We start from the raw sequence: 18,188 nt of genomic DNA on the forward strand, positions 1-18,188 counted from the left end.
CACATGGGCATAGGGGCCCAAGGACTTGGGCCATCTTCTACTGCTTTCCCAGGGCATAGCATAGCAAAGAGCTGGATTGGGGAGCAGCTGGGTCTTGAACAGGCACCCATATGGGATGCTGGCGTTGCAGGTGGTGGCTTTACCTGTACACCACAGTGCCAGCCCCTGGGTCTCTTTTTTAATTTCTGTTGTCTCTGTAACTCTTTCTTTTGTCTTCGTGAGCACATGGAGGGTATCTGTGAGAGCCGAAAGTTTATCCCGGATGTTACTTTTGGATTTCCTCCTAGTGATTAGTTTTGCTGTGTCTTTCATTCACAATGGTTTTTGATTGATACATTATGAATTTTATTTTGTTTACCATTGGGTGTTTTGGTGTTTCTTTCAGTATTTTGGTGCTTTGTTCTGTTCTTCGTGTTGGAGTTGAGTTCTTGGTTTGTTTCCTGTGGTGGATTTCCACAAACTCAGATGTGACATGATTGTCGCTAGATGAAAACCACAGTGTTGGCAGGGCTTTGGGAAGCCCTTGGGGAGAATCTGTTTCCTCTCCCAGCTGCCCACACTCCTTGGCCAGTGGCTCCGTCCCTTCGTCTCCTCGCAGCCAGCAGTACTGGGCAGAAGGCCTCTCATGCTGCCCACCGCTGTCTTCCGCCTCTGACTTCCGCCTGGAGGGACCCGTGCATGGGGCCCACCTGGACGGTCTGGGCTGAGCTGTCCATCTCAAGGTCATATGATGGGCCAGCTTAGGCGCCTCTGCACTTGTCCTGACACAGTCCCGGTTTGGGGATTAGGACTTGAGCGGGCATATCCTGCCCATCACAGGGGTGCCATCCCTTGGAGACAGTTTGATCTTTGGAAGGCTGCACAGAGCAGGGTCTGTAATCTGGAGCCTGCAGGGCTCATTGGAGTGCTGTCCGCAGTGTTGTTTCCAACCCACAACCCCTGATACACTTGTTTGGTGACCCATGACAGCTGACCCTTGGCCCTGTGGTTGACGCGCTACCTTGCTGAGTCCCCAGCCCATTGCCCCAGCGTTGTGAAGTTCCTCCCCTCGGGCGGTTGGGAATGTGGGCTGAGCTCGGTCCCGTGGGAGCTCTGAAGCGCCTTCCCCTTGACTCTCTGTAGTCTCACTTGTTTTCGTTCTGCACCTGTGGGACACGTGCTCAGCCGAAGCAGGGCGGAACCGGAACTTGCGCCTGTGCAGTGCTCTCGTCCGGGAGTCCCTGCCCTGCACACCCTACCTTCCTCGCCCTCCCTGAGTTCCTAACTCCGGGAGGCCCCTGGGCCCTGCGGCTGGAGGTGCCGCAGGCTGGGAGCAGGTGTGCCTTCTTTGCCTTTCCTCTCTCAGGTGTTGCTGCCCTACGTTACCTGTTGCCCAGGTAACGCATTGTTTCAGAGACCTCGTGCAGTGTCAATTGTTTAAGGCGAGTGGTAGATCCAGCCCCTCTTGCTGCTGTGACTAGACGTTTCTGGTGTGGCTTACGTCAGGATTGTTTTGCACTTATGAGGGTATTTTGGGGTCTTGACTTCACTGGAAGAGGCCTGTGGGATCGCAGACTGCATTTTAATTGCCTTACTAAATTGGCCCCCGTGAAGGCTGTGCTGTTTCAAACTTTGGAGGGTCTCACTCGCATAGCGGGGGCCATGGGGGCAGGGGGTGGACACGGAGCTGCCGTGAGCTCTCCGAGTGCTGCGAACAAGCCAGGGGTTCTGGCTGTAGAGAAGGGGTCCCTGAGGGCTGCATTGCTGTGCCAAGCCTTCCTCGGGGCTGTGCGGCCATTACAGCCTCCGTAGTCCTGAAGGGCGGCTGTGTTTCGAGGGTTGCGTTCTTAGCAGATGGGCTGCTGTTTTCTTTGCTGACGTCTGCTGAGAACCTACAAATGCTGGATAGCGTCCTGGGCTCCCCGTAGTCGTGAGCTAATTTGTTCCTCAACTGCAGCCCCAAGGGAGAGGCGACGGGGCTTGGCCAAGGGCACACAGCTACTTCCCGGCAAAGTGAGTATTCTTTCGGCCTTAAAGCGAGCCTGTCAGCTTGTGCAGCAGAACACCCCGTTTCGTCAGAACCTCCTAGGTTGTGAGTGAAGCTCCTCTCACAGGTGCCTCTCAGAGAAGGGACCTGTATTGGCTCACTGCTAAAAAGTCCAGGGCGAGCTAGCTGTGGGCATGGCTGGCCTGCACGCACAGAGGATGTCAGCGGGAGGCTGTTGCTGTCAGTCTCCCAGCCCTTGTTGCCTGTGTTGACTTCACTCTGCAGTCCCGCCCTCCTGCAGTGCTGGCCGAAATTGCTGTAGCAGCGTCAGGTGCCTTTCTCGCTCCAGTGGAGTAGTCTTAACACAAAGAGTGCGCTCCTTCCCCCGGGGTTTCAGCAGGTCCCAGGGAAGGCTCTCATTGGCCTGGCTTGGGTCAGGGCTCATCCGTAAACCAATCACAGTGCCAGGATGGTATGTAGTTCTGATTGGACAGCTAGGTGGTTCCTGCAAGGATGAGAGGGTTCTGTCTTGGGAGAAGGGATACTGAGTAGGCAGACACAGCCCAGCGTCCGCCGCACTGCTCTGGCCCTGGGAGCAGGGCTGGCCGCTCTGGTCCTCGGTGCTTTATGGTTTCTGGTGCTCACAGGGCTGCTAGAGAGCTGCTTCCGTCTTGTGGCCTTAGTTTGTTGGTGGCATTCTGCCCCCTCGGGTTCTGGTGTCAGCGGTTCTCTCTCGCGACCCTGGGCAGGTGAGGGGTCCCGGCTGTGTCGGCATTGAGCAGATCAGGGCAGTGTCCCGGGCTGGAGCCCGTGCCCTTCAGCTCCAGGGTGGGGGTGAGCTGCCAAGGAGTCATGTGGCGGGTGGGGAGGGTGTTGTGTGTCCACAGAGAAGCCCGCTGTGTCTGGAAGGCACTGGAGCAACAGGAGGTGGAACCCATGGCCCGTCGCGGGCACCAGGAGACCAGGGCGCGGGCCGTTTCATCCTTGGTGGGTGAGCACATTTCAGCACCTGCTCCAGGGCCTCCTGTGGGGGAGCCCCTGGGAGCACCTTCTTTCAGGAGCAGCCTCCTCCATCCTCAGGCGTGGCGCTCTGGGTCTCGGGAAGTGCTGTGGAGAGGCAGTGCGTGCCACGCCCCCATGCCATGCTTCCTCACCCCCATGGCTGGGGTGCCTGTCGAGGACCCCCTTCTTCTGATGGGACTGCGTGGGCAGTTTATCCAGCTTCAGGGCGCCCCCTCTTGGCTGTTGCAGCCACTCCTTTGAGACTAAGGGAGGGGGTCGCTGTTTGGGGGAGCAGGTCCCAAGTGTGGGGGCCCCTGTCTGGAGAGGTTTGCATTATTCTTTTCCATCCAGAACTTTTCTACGGAAATGCATCGGAACTGTGATAAGGCACGTGTGCCCACATCTGTTACTGGGAAGCACCAGCACCTGAAGCCAGGACACATCAGGCCCGGCCACTGGAGCTGGGAGTCCAGACCGTGAAAGCAGTCCCGTGTCTCCAGCCCTCGGCTTGGGAAAGCTCCGGGGCTTATGGGGCACCACACCTCTCCCGTTCCTGAGCTAGGGCCTAACACTCCAGAGAGGAACACTTTCACCCACCGTGAGATTTTGAAAACCTTTTTTATCCAGAGCCCTTTTGTCAATGACATGTTAACCCAGTAGATGTAGATAAAAGTGATTTTTTTTTTAAAACTGTGGGACGTAGGCACTTTTCCTAGGCTCTTTAAAAAAATATGTATATATATATTTTGTGATTGCATTCGTGTAAAGCTGAAAATGCAAATATTATACTGTTAAACATTCTCTTTGACCTGGAAATTCAGTTCCCTGTGTTTTTCAGAAGAAATGACGCACGTGGGCCCCAGGCACGGCACCTGCCCTGCCTGTGGGGAAGTTGGCTCTCTGGGTCCCTATAGCATGGTGGATGGAGCGGGACCTGGTTTGAAGACTCCCTGAGCGACTCCTCACTGGCACCCTGGCAGGCAGTGCTTCCGCTTCCCTGGAGAGTGTTTGGCGATCAGACTCCTCGGGTAGTCAGAGTCACAGAGGTCGCTCGCACGCCTGTCCCCACACTGAGTTCCGCAGTTGCTTCGGCAGCTTTCCTGCGAGCTGCTCGCCTCTCTCCAGCCTCTGCTTGAACCTCTTCTGGGGACAGAGAGCTGATGACTCCGGTTTGGTGCTCCTGTCTGGTCCCATTCTCTCGGATGTCTTGGCATCCAGCGAGTTCCTGGGTCCCTTACCATGTGGTCCATTTTCAGTTGCAATAACAGAATTCCTGAGACTCGGTCATATCTGAAGGAAAGGGCTTTAATTAGCTCAGGCTCTAAGAGCATGACACCTGCTAGAGGTCAGGGTGGAAGGTGGAAGGGCCCCTGGGCACATGGGAGAGAGACAAAGCCAGGGGGTGGCCTTTCTCCTTTTCTATTCTTTTTTTTAAGATTTTATTTATTTATTTGAAAGTCAGAGCTACACATAGAGAGAAGGCAGAGAGATAGAGAGAGAGAGGTCTTCCATCCACTGGTTCACTCCCCAATTGGCCACAACAGCTGGAGCTACGCCGATCCAAAGCCAGGAGCCAGGAGCCTTCCCTGGGTCTCCCACACGGGTGCCGGGGCCCAAGGACCTGGGCCATCCTCCACTGGATGATGGCCATAGCAGAGAGTTGGATCGGAAGTGGAGCAGTTGGGACTCGAACCAGTGTCCATATGGGATGTCGGCACTGCAAGTGGCAGCCCCACCCGCTACACCACAGTGCCGGACCTCTGGCCTTGCTTTCTAAGTCTGCTTTTGGGAGAACGAATCCACTCCCTCGAGAAAGGCATAATCACCTCTCGAAGGCCTCACCTCCCAACAGCACCAGGATGGCTGGCACATTTCAACCTGAATTCTGGGGGACAAACCATCTTTAAACCACAGCAGACCCCCAAGCCAGTGAATCCAGTGATGTCCTCGCGCTGCCGAGCTGGGCCGGGGCAGTCGGACGTCTGGGGTTGCCCCGCGGCTGCTGGGTGACCAGAGGCTCCGTTCTGCAGGAGCCTCGTGTGGGAAAGGAGTGGGTAGGAGCTGATGGTCCTCTCGGCCCTCTCAGTTGTGTGATGGCTTACGGGAGAGCAAGGCGACAGGTGGCGCCTGCAGCCCACGTCACGTGGTTCTGGGTCTCAGAGGGCTCATTGGCTCTCGCTTGGAGGTCGGAGGCCCTGTGCATCCCTGCCCACCCCGGGTCTGAGTGGAGCCCTGTTGCTGGGGCCACAACAGGTGGAGAGGAAGGGGAAAGACCAGGGACTCAAGATGACGGCGGCTGCGTGTCTTGTCCCCTACAGGGCTGCTGATCGACTTCCCCTGAGGTCTGTTTGGGAACACTGGGCCCACCCAGGGCCCGTAGGCCACCGCCCAGGGCCCTCCGGTGCCACCTGCTTGCCATCGGGTTGGAGCCTGGGCTTGCAGAGGGGAGGACGGTGGCTCAGCAGAGTGGAGGCGGCCTGCTCCCCCTCCCCTGCCCCAGCCTCTGCTGGCCCTGCTGCTTGCATAAGGGCTGATCCTGTCCCATGCCCTGACCCCTGGCACTCGTGCCTGAGGTCATTTTCATCACCTCCCTCTCCCCGTGCTGTTCTAACGGCTGCTCTGGGTACACCTGTGATTTCCGCCGCCACGCTCTGTCACGTTGTCCTCCCTGCTGGGGTCGTTGGTGTGATGGCTTCCCATGGAGAGGGGGTGCAGCGTGAGCCCCATCTTGGCCTCTCAGCGGGGAAGCCTCCTGGCCAGCCAGCTTCTAATCCCAGGTCCGGTGTGTGTGTTCACCTGGCTCACCTGGCTCCCGCTCTCTGCTTCCTGGTGATGAATTCCTGCCGAGGCCGCTCTTCCCAGGAGCCCACTGGGCTGGAGCTGCAGCCCAGTGGCCGTTTCAGGGCCTTCAAAGCTCCTGGAAACAGTGACTTATTACCAACCCTATAATGAGCAGGGCCGCGGCAGCCAGGTGTGTGCAGGTGTGTGTGTGCTGGATGCCCTCATAGGCACGGCATGGATTTTCCCTTTGTTCGGGTCTGGCTCCCACGGGTTTGCTCTCTCATCGTTACTGTTTATTTTGATAATCCATCCAGTAGGAGGGGACTTCAGAAAGTTTTCTGGGGGCCGGCGCCATGGCTCACTTGTTTAATCCTCCTCCTGCGGTGCCGGCATCCCATGTGGGTGCCTGGTTCTAGTCCTGGCTGCTCCTTTTCCAGTCCAGCTCTCTGCTGTGGCCCGGGAAGGCAGTGGAGGATGGCCCAAGTGCTTGGGCCCTGCACCTGCATGGGAGACCAGGAGGAAGCACCTGGCTCCTGGCTTCGGATCGGTGTAGTGCACTGGCCGTAGCAGCCATTTGGGGGGTGAATCAACGGAGGGAAGACCTTTCTCTCTCTCTCTCTCTCTCTCTCTCTCTCTGTGTATAACTCTACCTGTAAAATTAAAAAAAAAAGTTTTCTGAACATGGAATTCAAAGATGAGTTTGTTGAAGTGCAGAAATTTTGTAATCCGGGCATATGCTACATCTCCAAAAAGCTAAGGGACATAGGTATTACTTGAAAAACTGCATGGATTTTGAAATCGTTTTGTAACAAAGTAAACTTTTTTTTGCATTTTTTCCATAAACTTGTTGAAGTGCCCTCATGGGGACGGTTGAAAAGACAGGTTTGTAGAGTGGTTTGTGTGAAGCCGTGTCCCTGCCTCCGTCCATCCCCTCCTTCCCCTCTCTGTGCTCAGGGCCTCCTCTGGCCCAGCAGCACAGGTGAGTCCTGTCCTGGTGACAGGGAGGGAAGAAGCCCCAAGCTGAGTGCATTCCATCGGGTTCACGCAGGGCTGTCAGCTCCGAGCTGCGCCAGCACAGAATCTTGGTTTGTGTGAAGCACAATGAAGCCACGTGCTTTTTGTCATTCAAGGAAGTGGCAAGTGCTCTTTATGGAAAAAGTTGGAAAACACAGAAAAGGAGGAGCAAAGAAGGAAATCACGGACAGATCTCTGCCCAGGAGCTAGCGTTTTCCTTCCAAGCAGCGTTTTGTTTGTTTGTTTGTTTGTTTTTTAATCAGTAAGAATGAGGGACACAGTTCTTGCTAATTTAAAGAAAAAACAAAGCCCAGTGTTGTGGGATCGTTCGTGTAAACCCTGCCGTTCTGAGTGCAGATGTTCAGAGCGGTGGCTGCACCCTCGTTTGCCCAGCAGTGCCCTGTTGGGAGACCACTGTGCCATTTCCACTCTTCCCGCTTAGAAATACAGCAGTGGGCAGTATCGTGGGAGTGGACTGGTTTTCATGGATCAGACATTTTCTTGGGCTTTTAATCCCGAAGAACCTTTGTGGTCCCCCAGACCACTCCTCCAACTTCAGCTTGTCCTGGAACCCCCGGAGGGCTTGTGCCAATGTCCCAGAGATGCTGGGACCCTGAGTGTGAGTGTGTATGGGGGGGGGGCCTGGGAGTCTGCATTGCTGCAGCCCCTTCTTGGGGGGCAGTGAGACTATGGAGGTGGGAGCGTGGATGGGCATGGCTCTCATCCGGGCCAGGAGCGGCTCCCACGCTGGGCACTCGCTCCCCGCCTCTGCTGCCCTCTCACCTGGGGAACCTGCAGGAGGAGATGTAGACATCGCCTCCATCTGAGTGGCACCCGATGGGAGCTCAGCTCCTCAGGCCTGGCAGACCTGTGTTTAGCACCGCGATGCCCGTGGGGCCAGCGGGGAGGGCTGGAGACTTCGAGGATTGTCTGAAGTGACAGTGAGTGACAGCCTTTTTAGGATGCAAGGGGTTAAACAGGCGGCTGGCACAGCCTCCCCGGAGCCAAAGGGGGAACTCAGGAGTAAGTCGTGACTGCCTAATTAATTCAATTAAACTACTTTAGCAGCTCTGCTGGTGTCAGTAAATTGTTCAAGTCTATTAAAAAATCAGTGGAACGTGATGAGGGGTTGGGGACGCCTCGTCTTCCTCCCCCAGAGTGGGATGCACGGGAAGAGGGATGGACCAGTGGCGGTAGCCCTCCCCGACCGCTGTGTGTTCTGAGACAGACCCCGCCTACCTTGGGCCTCAGTTTCCCTGTGTGAGCAGTTCAGTGATAGATTGGCACTTGAACGCCCCTTCAGCAACTCTTATTAGCATTGGATAAACTGTCTCATAGCAAGATGATGCCTGAGCTTCCTAGAATGGGGTCTTTTTTCTTTTTAAGATATATTTTTTGGAGGGCTGGTGGTGTTGTGGCACAGTGGGTTAAGCCACTGCCTGCGCTGGCTTCCCGTTTGGGTACAAGTTCAAGTCCTGGCTGCCCCACTTCCAGATTAGTTCCCTGCTAACGGCCTGGGAAAGCAGTAAAAGATGGCTCAAGTGCTTGGGTCCCTGCACTCGTGTGGGAGACCCAGATGAAGCTCCTGGCTTCAGCCTGGCCCAGCCCTGGCCGTTACAGCCACTTGGGGAGTGAACCAGCAGATGGAAGATCTCTCTCTCTCTCTCTCTCTCTGACACTCTGCCTTTCAAATAATAAATAAATCTAATTATTTGAAAGGCAGAGTGACTGATACAGAGGAGAGGGGGAGAGAGAGAGAGAGAGACAAAGAGTTGGGTCTTCCACCCTCTGGTTCACTCCTCCAGTGCCTATAACAGCTGGTCCTGGGCCTGACCAAAGCCAGGAACGATGAGTTTCATCCAGGTCTCCCACATGGCTGCAGGGGCCCAAGCACTTGGACCATCCTCTGCTGCTTTCCCAGGCGCATCAGTAGGAAGCTGGAATGGAAGTGGAGCAGCCTGGACTCAAATCAGCTCCCATATGGGATAATTGGTGTAGCAGGCAGTGGCTTAACCCGACTCTGTCTGGGGGTCTGCTTGTGAGCATTTACTGTTTTGAGGAACTTCCCCTCCCTGCGGTACAGCCTGGGACGGAGGAGCCCACGGTTAGGGTGTGGACCTGGCCTCTGTGTGGACTACAAAAGCCCGGGTGTTTGGAGCGGCCCAGGTCGGGTTTTGTGAACTGCAGCCGACCCTGGCCAAAGACTTGCTGGGCAAACGCTGGTGTAAACAAGGCCTTCAGGGGAAGTGCTCCGAGGTGTGTGAGGAACCCGTTTATTTTTAAGCCTTTTGAAAGCTCCCATTGGAATATAAACACCATGCTAATTATAAAACCATCTTTTCTGTTCACAGCTGGAGTAAACCAGAAAGGAGGCTGGGTGGGGGGGAGGCAGGGGCTGGAGGCGGGACATCCGCAGCCCGCTGTCATCAAGGCTGTGCTGTACTTGTACAGGTCCCGTTGCCCACTGGTTTTGCCCATCCGGACACCGTGGTAATGGCGGTCGGTGTCCCCTGGCCATGGTCAGCAAGAGCAAGTGGGCGTGGCCTCTGCGTCCGGATGCTGGAAATAAACATGTCTGCCTTTCCAAGTTTCTTTCTTTCTTTTTTCTTTTCTTTTCTTTTTTTTTTTTTTTTTTTTTAAAGATTTATGTATTTGTTTGGGAATCTGAGTTAGGGATCTTACATCGGGTGGTTCACTACCCAAATGGTTATAACATTTGGAACTGAACCAGTCCAAAGCCAGGAGCCAGGAGCTTCTTCCAGGTCTCCCTTGTGGGTGCAGGGGCCCAAGCACTTGGACCATCTTCTGCTGCTTTCCCAGGCATGTTAGCTGGGAGCTGGAATGGTAGAGAAGCAGCTGGGACTCAAACTGGTGCCCGTGTGGGATGCTGGAACTGAGGTGGACGCTTAACCTGTTCCACTACAATGCTAGCCGCTAAGTTTCCTCAATGCTACAAGAGCACTGTTGGCTTAAAATCATTCATTTCCTCTTCATTTAACCACAGAGGAAATCTTCTACCCTTAGTTAGTGAAATTTGCCATGCTAAAACTTCAACAGCAGCCAACCACTGTTTATTGAACACCTACTACACCCAGGCCTTGTGTAAGACTCTGGGAATCAGTGCCGAGGAAGTGTGCCGTGTGCAGCCTGCCATGGCGCAGGTGCCTCTGAGGATGCTGTTCAGCCACCAGCGAGGTGTCCCCCGGGGCCCCTGGCCTGCCTGTCCTGTGCTGGACTCGGGCAGGGGCTTCTGAGAGTCAGGGGGAAGTGGGCTTTGCCTTGGATAGCCGCGTGGTCAGGGTCGAGGCGGGCCCCCAGAAATCAGGCTGTTGGCTCCCTGGGAACTTTGGGGATGCTGAGGTCAAAGGGAGAATGGGCGGGGACTTGAGGAGGGCAGGGGCGCCTGCCCAGGGAGGGATGCGACCTTGTAGGTGGTGAACATGGAGCCGGGCAGAGGGGAAGGAAGAGGCCATCCGGGCGCTCAGGAAGGGGTGGAAAGATTATAATTAGCTGAGGCTTTCTATGCAAATGGCGTTTGAGAATGCTTAAAAATATCCGAGGGAGGCTTAAAATAGCAGGTGGTCTGCTGGTGCAGAGTATTTCAGGAGCTGGGGAATGCACAGGATGCCTCTGGGGGTGTGGGGACAGGGAGGGCGGACAGACAGACGACGGTAGGTGTCCTGGGCAGGGTCCTCTAAACTGGGTGGAGATTTTTGCTTACCACGGAAATGAACAGCACCAGGCCTCGGCCCCACAGGGCACAGTCCCCGTCTGTTTGTGTCTTTAGTTCCCAGCCAGGGCCGGACATAGTAGATGCTTATGAAATGTTTGTGGAGTGAATGAATGAAGGCTCTTTGTGTGTATACCATTTATATTTGTGGCAGTCTTCTCAGGTGTTATTAGCCCCTGGTTCTGATGAATATGGGCCGTCCTGTGGTGTGTGTGTGTGTGTGTGTGTGTGTGTATGTATGTGTGTGCGCGTTGTTGGGGAGAGGCGCAAGGACTCCAGAAAGCTTTTTTTTTTTTTTTTGCAACAGCACTGTGAAATATTGATCAATTTGATTCCATTGTATGACCCTGGGACAATTTTACTAGCAGAAAATATGACCGTGTTATATGACTGCAATAAAAAATCACAGCCGTGAGCGCAGGCCCAGAGAACGCAGCCAGCCCGTGGCAGAGGCTGGCCCTGGGACTTGCTGTGTCTCTGTGCTCGCGGTACTGTGCCGTTTGGTCCTCCGTGGTACCCAGGGTGAGTTCCATTGCACACGGAGGTGGCAAGTCCCAGAAGAAAATTTCGGGAAGAAAAGCCCCCCGTGGAATTCGATTTGACCCCTCGTCAGTTCCCCTTGCAGTTGGGAAACGTAGCCGTGAGCGCACTGGGCTGGCTGGGAGACCATCCGGGGCATGTGACACACACGGTACTGTGGCATCTCAGCCGACGGGGAGCGTGACTGGGAGACACCTGCTGTTCTCCTGGTCTGGCCTGGCTGGCTGGGCCTCGGTTTTTCTTTAACCTGACCCACCATGCTCACCAGCATCCTCATCACTGGCTGAAGACTGGGCAAGTCTGGCCCGTTGCAGTCCTGGAGGGCAGATTGGCGGTCACGTTGCTGGAAGAATGAGGGGTCTCCAGCACAGGGACTCCCCAGGAGGTGGTTCAAGGGGGAGTTTAAACTGGAGGTACCGGCTTTCAAACTTATTCTCGCCATAGATGCGTCTCCTCCTTGCCTTTGGGTGGCTGCTTGGCAGCTTGTTGAGGGGGCACAGAGCTGTGGAGAGGGTGGAGTGGGGCAGCCAGCTCCCGAGCACCGAAAGACTGCCTAGCTCAACGTGACCACTTTGCTTTCACACTGGGCGCAGCAACCCCAGGGCCTTTGCACTTGCGCTTTATCTGCTGAGAAAGCTCTCCTCTGGTTCTTTTCTTAGCTTTATCCCTTCCTCCATGGTTTCTTCTCTAAGTATAGCTGTACCCTCCTGCCACCCCATCCCTTTGTTTTGAACTTCATTTTTCTCCATAGTATATTACCTATAACAGTATATGTTTTACCTTTTAAAACAAATGTATGGTTCCTAAGAAAGTAAACTTTGTAAGGCCAGGACTTCTGTTTTGATTGTTGTTATTATTAAATTGAAAGGACTTAAACATTTTCCAAGAATTTCAGGCTTATAAAAATTCACAATCAGGCCAGCATTGTGGCACAGCAAGCTAAGTGCCAGCATCCCATATCAGAGTGTCAGTTCAAGTCCCTGCTGCTCCACTTCCTATCTAGCTTCCTGCTAATGTGCGTGGGGAAGCAGCAGAGGATGGCCCAAGGAATTGTGCTCCTGCCACCCACAGATGACACCAAGGTGGAGTTCTGGGCTCCTGGCTCCAGCCTGGCCCAATCCCATCTACTCTGGCCATTTGGGGAGTGAACCACTGGATGGAAGATGCCTCTTTCTGTCTCTCTCACTGTCCCTCTCCCCTTCAAATAAGTAAGTGATTCAACTATGCTGGACACACACATTACTGGTCAGTTTCCTTATTAAAAAGACAACCAGGGTCGGCGCTGTGTTGTAGTAGGTTAATCCTCCACCTGCGGCACCAGCATCCCATATGGGCTACTCTCTTCTGCTCCAGCTCCCTGCTGATGGCCTGGGAAAGTAGTTGAAGATGGCCCAAGTGCTTGCGTGCTGCACCCACATAGGAGACCCAGAAGAAGCTCCTGGCTCCTGACTTCGGGTCAGCCCAGTTCTGGCCATTGCAGCCATTTGGGGAATGAACCGGCAGATGGAAGATCTCTCTCTTTTTCTCCCTCTCTCTGTGTAACTCTGCTTCTCAAATAAATAAATAAATCTTTTTAAACAAAAAACCCACTAAAATAATACCTAGAGTTTCCATACCCCTTCTTTGAGTTCCCCCAGTGTTAACGCCTTATATGCCCCACAGTATAGTGCTCAGCTTATGCTGTGGAATGAACGGTAGGACGGACAGTGGTTGCTATGGTACCAGGAAGTCACCTGCGCACCGACTCCCACTGCACCTTTGGCTGCACTGGGGGCCTTGTTCCAGCCCAGGGTCCCAGGCTGCGTTGTGTCCTCAGCCTGCAGCAAGCAGCCTGGGATGGATCCGTGGCCTCTCCTTGAGCTCTATGCCCTTGACCCTTTGAGAGCCCCCCCCCCCCCCCGCGCGCGCTGGGATTTTATGGAGCACCCCTCCTGGGTCTGCCAGGCATTCGGGAGGTGCCTGAGAGTGAGTATTTCTGGCACACGTCCCCTTCTCAGGGCCAGGCGGCCAGCGTGGGGATGTGGCTTGGCCTCCTTCCTCCTGGTGTGGACTGGGGACAGTTGGTCTCAGTGGTGCCTGCCAGATCTCTCATGTGAAAAGTCCCTTTGTGGGGCCGGTGCTGTGGCGTAGTGGGTAAAGCCGCCACCTGCAGTGCCGGCATCCCATATGGGTGCCGGTTTGAATCCCAGCAGCTGTACTTCTGATCCAGCTCTCTGCTATGGCCTGGGAAGGCGGTAGAGAATGGCCCGAGTCCTTGGGCCCCTGCACCCATGTGGGAGACCCAGAAGAAGCTCCTGGCTCCTGGCTTCTGATTGGCGCAGCTCCGGCCGTTGTGGCCAATTAGGGAGTGAACCAGCGGATGGAAGACCTCTCTCTCTGTCTCTCTGCCTCTCCTTCTCTCTCTGTGTAACTCTGACTTTCAAATAAATAAATAAATCTTAAAAAAAAAAAATCCCTTCGTTCGCCCTTTGTATGAATAGGTATTCCACCGGTGATGTTCTGAGTCTACACGAACCCCTGCTGCTCGCCACACCTTTCAGTCCTGAGTTGAGCGGCTGTCGCGGACTTGGGCACAGCGATGCTCACGGTGGCGTCTGCCGAAAGCGGTGCTATTTCCCCTGCCCCTCCTGCGCTTATCAGCTGGGATTCTACCGTGGGAAGAGCTCTCCTTCCTCCCTCTTGTATCCAATGGCCTCACTTATTTTTTCGCATTCCAGGATGTTTGTTTTATGCATTATAATCTGTTTCTATCATCCTTTGCTCTGTTGCTAAAATTATTCCGCTCATGGCCCACAGCAGTGCCTCTGTGCTTTGGATAAGCCCTGACGTTCGGGTCTGCCAGGCACTGCAGGAAGACCCCGTGAAGGAGCGCAGGGGTCTCTGCCGTGTGGCCTGCTGATGCGATCCTAGGCCACAGGGAACATTTTTTTTTTTAACATCTAGTTATTTATTTGAAAGGCAGAGTTATAGAGAGGCAGAGGCAGAGGCAGAGAGAGAGAGAGAGAGAGAGAGATCTGGTCTTCCATCTGCTCGTTCACTCCCTAATTGGCTGCAACAGCTGGAGCTGTGCCGATCTGAAGCCAGGAGCCAGGAGCTTCTTCTGGGTCTCCCACATGGGTGCAGGGGCCCAAGGACTTGTGCCATCCTCCACTGCTTTCTCAGGTGCACCAGCAGGGAGCTGGATTGGAAGTGGAGCAGCTGGAACTCGAGCAGGCACCCATATGGGATGTCAGCACCTTGGGCGGCGGCTTTTCCTGCTACGCCACAGCGCCAGCCCAGGGAACATGGTTGCATGAATCCAGATGAATCCAGATGCAGCAGGCAGCTTACAGAGGCTGTAATTCCTTTTCTTTCTGGCCCCCTTGGTTAGCGTGGATTAGCAGTTAACAAGGGGATGTGGGGACAGGGGGCTTTTTCTTGTTGCCCCACGTTTGTCCCTTTCTGCTCACTCTCAGGGCTGCAGAGTCTGAAACAGAGGCCAGGGCATCCCCAGTCATGTTGAGCAGAGCGCCAGGAGTGTGGAGAGCAGCCAAGAGGACCAGGTTGGCAGGAAAGCTACACGGGGCTGGCAGCGCACGGGCCTGCTTGCTGCTAATGACTCGGTGGTGCGGCAGCCACGGCAGAGCAAGATGCTCCAGCGGTTGATGGCAGAGGGCCTAGGGTCCCATTCGTGTGCCCGGCCTCTGAGAGCCACTTGTAGCCTCGCTGGAATATCAGATGAGTTTTTCTTTATAAAAGATTAAAACACAGGCCCATTGGCTTTGGAAAAGCCCGCGGTAATCAGATTTTTATTTATGAGCTGAATTGTGTGTGAATGAGTCCCTGCAGAGGGGAACTGGCTGGCAGGCTCTCTCGCCATCCGGGCGGGCGGGCGGGCTCCGATGCCAGCAGCAGACTTGGCGAGTTGTGCAGCCCTTCCGTCCTCAGGGAAGGCCTGCCTGGCCCCTGGGCCGTAGCTGGTGTCCTCTGAGAACGGAGCTGGCCCCCTGCCAAGCGGAGCCTCCTCCAGGGGTGACAGCTGTGGTTCAGCAGTTCATGCGTTTGTGGAGAGAACCTCTGGCTTCCTGCCGATGCTGAGCAGTCATCCTGGGAAGGGGACTTGCCAAGGAGGCTTGTCCTCAGGTTGCGGATGGGGAAAGTGAGGCCCAGAAACAGGGCAGGCACCGGCTCTGCAGGGTGCCCAGGGCTCTGAAAGTCAGGACGATTGCCAGAATGTCAGAGTCACCAGTGCAGACGTGGCCCGGAGCCTTCCCCATTCTTACCTTGAGCCTTGTGGGCGGAGAGGCTGCAGCCTGGGCTGTGTAGCCTGATGCCTGCTCGGAGCTGGGGAGCCAGGAGAACCCTGGGCTGGAGTACAGCATGGGTGGTCGCTATTGGAAGGGGTCCAGGCACCCCTGGGCTCATGTGCCCTCAGGCTTTGTATCCCTGCGTTCTTGATAAACCTGGCTCAGCCTTGCCCTGGCGATGCAGAACTCGCTCATGCGGTCTTGAGAAGACTTCTGTCTAGAGGAGCTGTGTGCACGTCCCTGGGTGCCAGGAGCTCCTGCACTGTGACTTAAGGTGAGGGGGAGCTTGCAGGGCACAGCCCTCGCCGCTTGCAGCAGGGCTGGGGAGCAGGCACTGGGAGAGAAGTTGAGCTAGAACAGTCACCCATTTCCAGAGCCTTGATTTGCCCATCTGTGAAATGGGGCTGTATGAGCCTCTGTCACAGGGCAATTGTGGGGACTAACTGAATTAACGGATGTGAATGCTGGGCACAGTGCCAGGCCCTCAGCGAGAGCCCCAGTAGGGACGGTTTGTGGTTGTGCTCTTAGCCTGCAGCATGGGTGCTTTCTGCAGGGTGCTGGGGCTCGCTGGGGCTCTGCTGGGCAGTATGTTGGCATCCCCAACTGAGGGCACAGCCCATTTCAGCAGCAAAGTCAGGTTTAGGAGCTGGGTGATGTATTGCCTGTGCCACGGGCTCACTCTGCCAGGCCCGGGACAGGGGGTCCACCTCCCGCGTCTCTGAGACATGGCACAGATCAGATGCCCAGTACCTTTGCCGGGTGGATGTTGTCATTTTGCATGAAGCTCTGGCATCTGAAGTCCAAGGATGGAATCCAGGGTCTCATTTCTTCCAAACATGGCTGGGTGACTGGACACAATTCACTTTGCCTTTCTGGTCTGCAGAATCAGGCCTGTGTTATGCGCTGGATTCTACTCTGAGCTCCACCCATCAGGCCAGGGCTGTACTCTCTCCATCCAGGCTCTTTGCTGGTGATGGCTCAGCAGAGAATCCAGTCTGCTCTTCCTGAGTCACAAAGCCCTGGCACCTGAAGGAGACATCAAGAGGCTGGCGAGGTCAGGAGTCACTGAGCTTGGAATGACAGCTGGGAGTGTGCTGTGATCTCCCCTGTGCAGTGGAGAAGGAGCCGGCACCTGGCCCCAGAGGATGCGGGATGACTTCCGTTCTTATCCAGAGAGATGGGACTCTGTGAACCTCACACCAGCCCCCAAAATGCCCACAAATCACATCCTTTTGTGGACTGCTGGCTACATAAAAGATTTCTGTGACAAAGCTTTTCACAAAGCAAAAGATGTGTCTGCAAAGCGAATCATCACTCCTGATGTTGCCTTTGTGTAAACCCAGCCTTTCTTATTTTGTGTTTTCTTGCCTTTTGGGCTTATCTTATTATGTTTATTATCCAAAGCAATGCATGTTCACTGTTGAACAGCAAGGAAGTTCAGATGAGCAACAAGGAATAAAAAGATCAAGCATTCATAACTTTCCCACCCAGAGAAAACTCTTGTGTATTGATATTTGATGTATGGGTATGTTCATGCGTGTACTCAATACACATATGACAAGTGCATACATACCTTAAAAGTTTATTTGTGGGACGGTAGTTTCCCCCCTGACTCTTCCCTGAGATTGCACTCTCTCCACTTTTTTTTTTTTTTCAACTATCTCCCCCTAGACTAGAGCTGTAAGCTCCCTCCTTCCCTATTTTGCCATCTTGGAATCTCACACCAGTAGTATTTAAATGAAAAAAAAAAAAATAAAACCTAAAAATCAAAGAGTTATTGGGAAAGACCCCAGAGACACAGGCAATCAAAACCAAATTTTACAAATGGGATTATATGAAATAGAGAAGCTTCTGTACTGCAAAAGAAACACTCAGAAAAGTGAAGAGGCAGCTGACAGAATGGGAGAAATTATTTGCAAACTATGCAACTGATAATGGATTAATATCCAGAATATCTAAAGAGCTCAAGAAACTCAACAACAATAACAAAAAAACAACCCAGTGATGAAATGGGCAAAGGACTTAAACAGGCCTTTTTCAAAAGAGGAAATCCAAATGGCCAACAGACACATGAAAAAATGCTCAGGATCACTAGCCATCAGGGAAATGCAAATCAAAACCACAATGAAGTTTCACCTCATCCCCGTTAGAATAGCTTTCATACAAAAATCAACGAACAACAAATGCTGGTGAGGATGTGGGGGAAAAGGTACCCTAATCCACTGTTCTGAGGAATGTAAACTGGTATAGCCACTGTGGAAGACAGTATGGAGATATCTCAGAAATCTGACTGTAGACCTACCATATGACCCAGCCATTCCACTCCTAGAATTTACCAAAGGAAATGAAATCAGCATATGAAAGAGTTATCTGTAACCCCATGTTTATTGCAGCTCAATTCATAATACCTAAGACATGGAATCAACACAAATGTCCACCCACTGAAGACTGCATAAAGAAATTATAGGATGTATGCCATGGAATACAACACTGTGGTTAAAAAAGTGGAAATCCTGTAATTTGCAACAAAATGGAGGCAACTGAAACATACTTGTTGAAATCAGCCAGTATCAAAAGGACAAATACCATATGTTGTCCCTGATCTGTGGTAACTAATAGAGCACCTGAAAGGTAGTCTATAGAAGTGAAATTGACACTTTGAGATGTGATGATTTTGAACAGCCCTTGTCTTGACGGTTGAGGAACAGTATTTTTCTTTTCATACTTGAACTCTTTGCTTAGTATAGGACTGGTTAATTGTATGCATATAAAGTTAATTGAAAATAGATCTTAGTAAAAAATAAGCATGGGAATAAGAGAGGGAGGAAGAAGAAGGGTGGAAGGGTGGGTAGGGTGGGAAGAATCACTA

At 53.6% G+C, this 18,188-nt stretch overlaps 1 protein-coding gene across 10 annotated transcripts in view; it reads left to right on the plus strand.

Annotated features, from left to right (window-relative positions):
* ZNF618 (zinc finger protein 618) overlaps window positions 1-18,188 on the plus strand; it is a 183,639-nt gene that overhangs the window by 29,447 nt on the left and 136,004 nt on the right. The window contains exon 1 of one of the 10 annotated variants that reach the window (XM_089319587.1): window positions 434-1,376. The exons of 7 other annotated variants lie outside the window; for them this stretch is intronic. Coding sequence is in view for 1 of the 3 variants with exons in the window: in XM_089319569.1 (XP_089175695.1) it covers window positions 1,501-1,506 (6 nt within the window). In the remaining 2 variants the exon portion in view is untranslated. Of the gene's footprint in view, window positions 1-433; window positions 1,377-1,404; window positions 1,507-1,864; window positions 1,993-18,188 lie in introns of those variants that run through there. 2 more of the 10 variants (XM_089319569.1, XM_089319589.1) reach the window with 2 other exon arrangements.

This window comes from Oryctolagus cuniculus, chromosome 1, assembly GCF_051225735.1.
Source record: "Oryctolagus cuniculus isolate XC-2025 breed Fujian yellow rabbit chromosome 1, ASM5122573v1, whole genome shotgun sequence".
NCBI classification, from domain to species: domain Eukaryota; kingdom Metazoa; phylum Chordata; class Mammalia; order Lagomorpha; family Leporidae; genus Oryctolagus; species Oryctolagus cuniculus.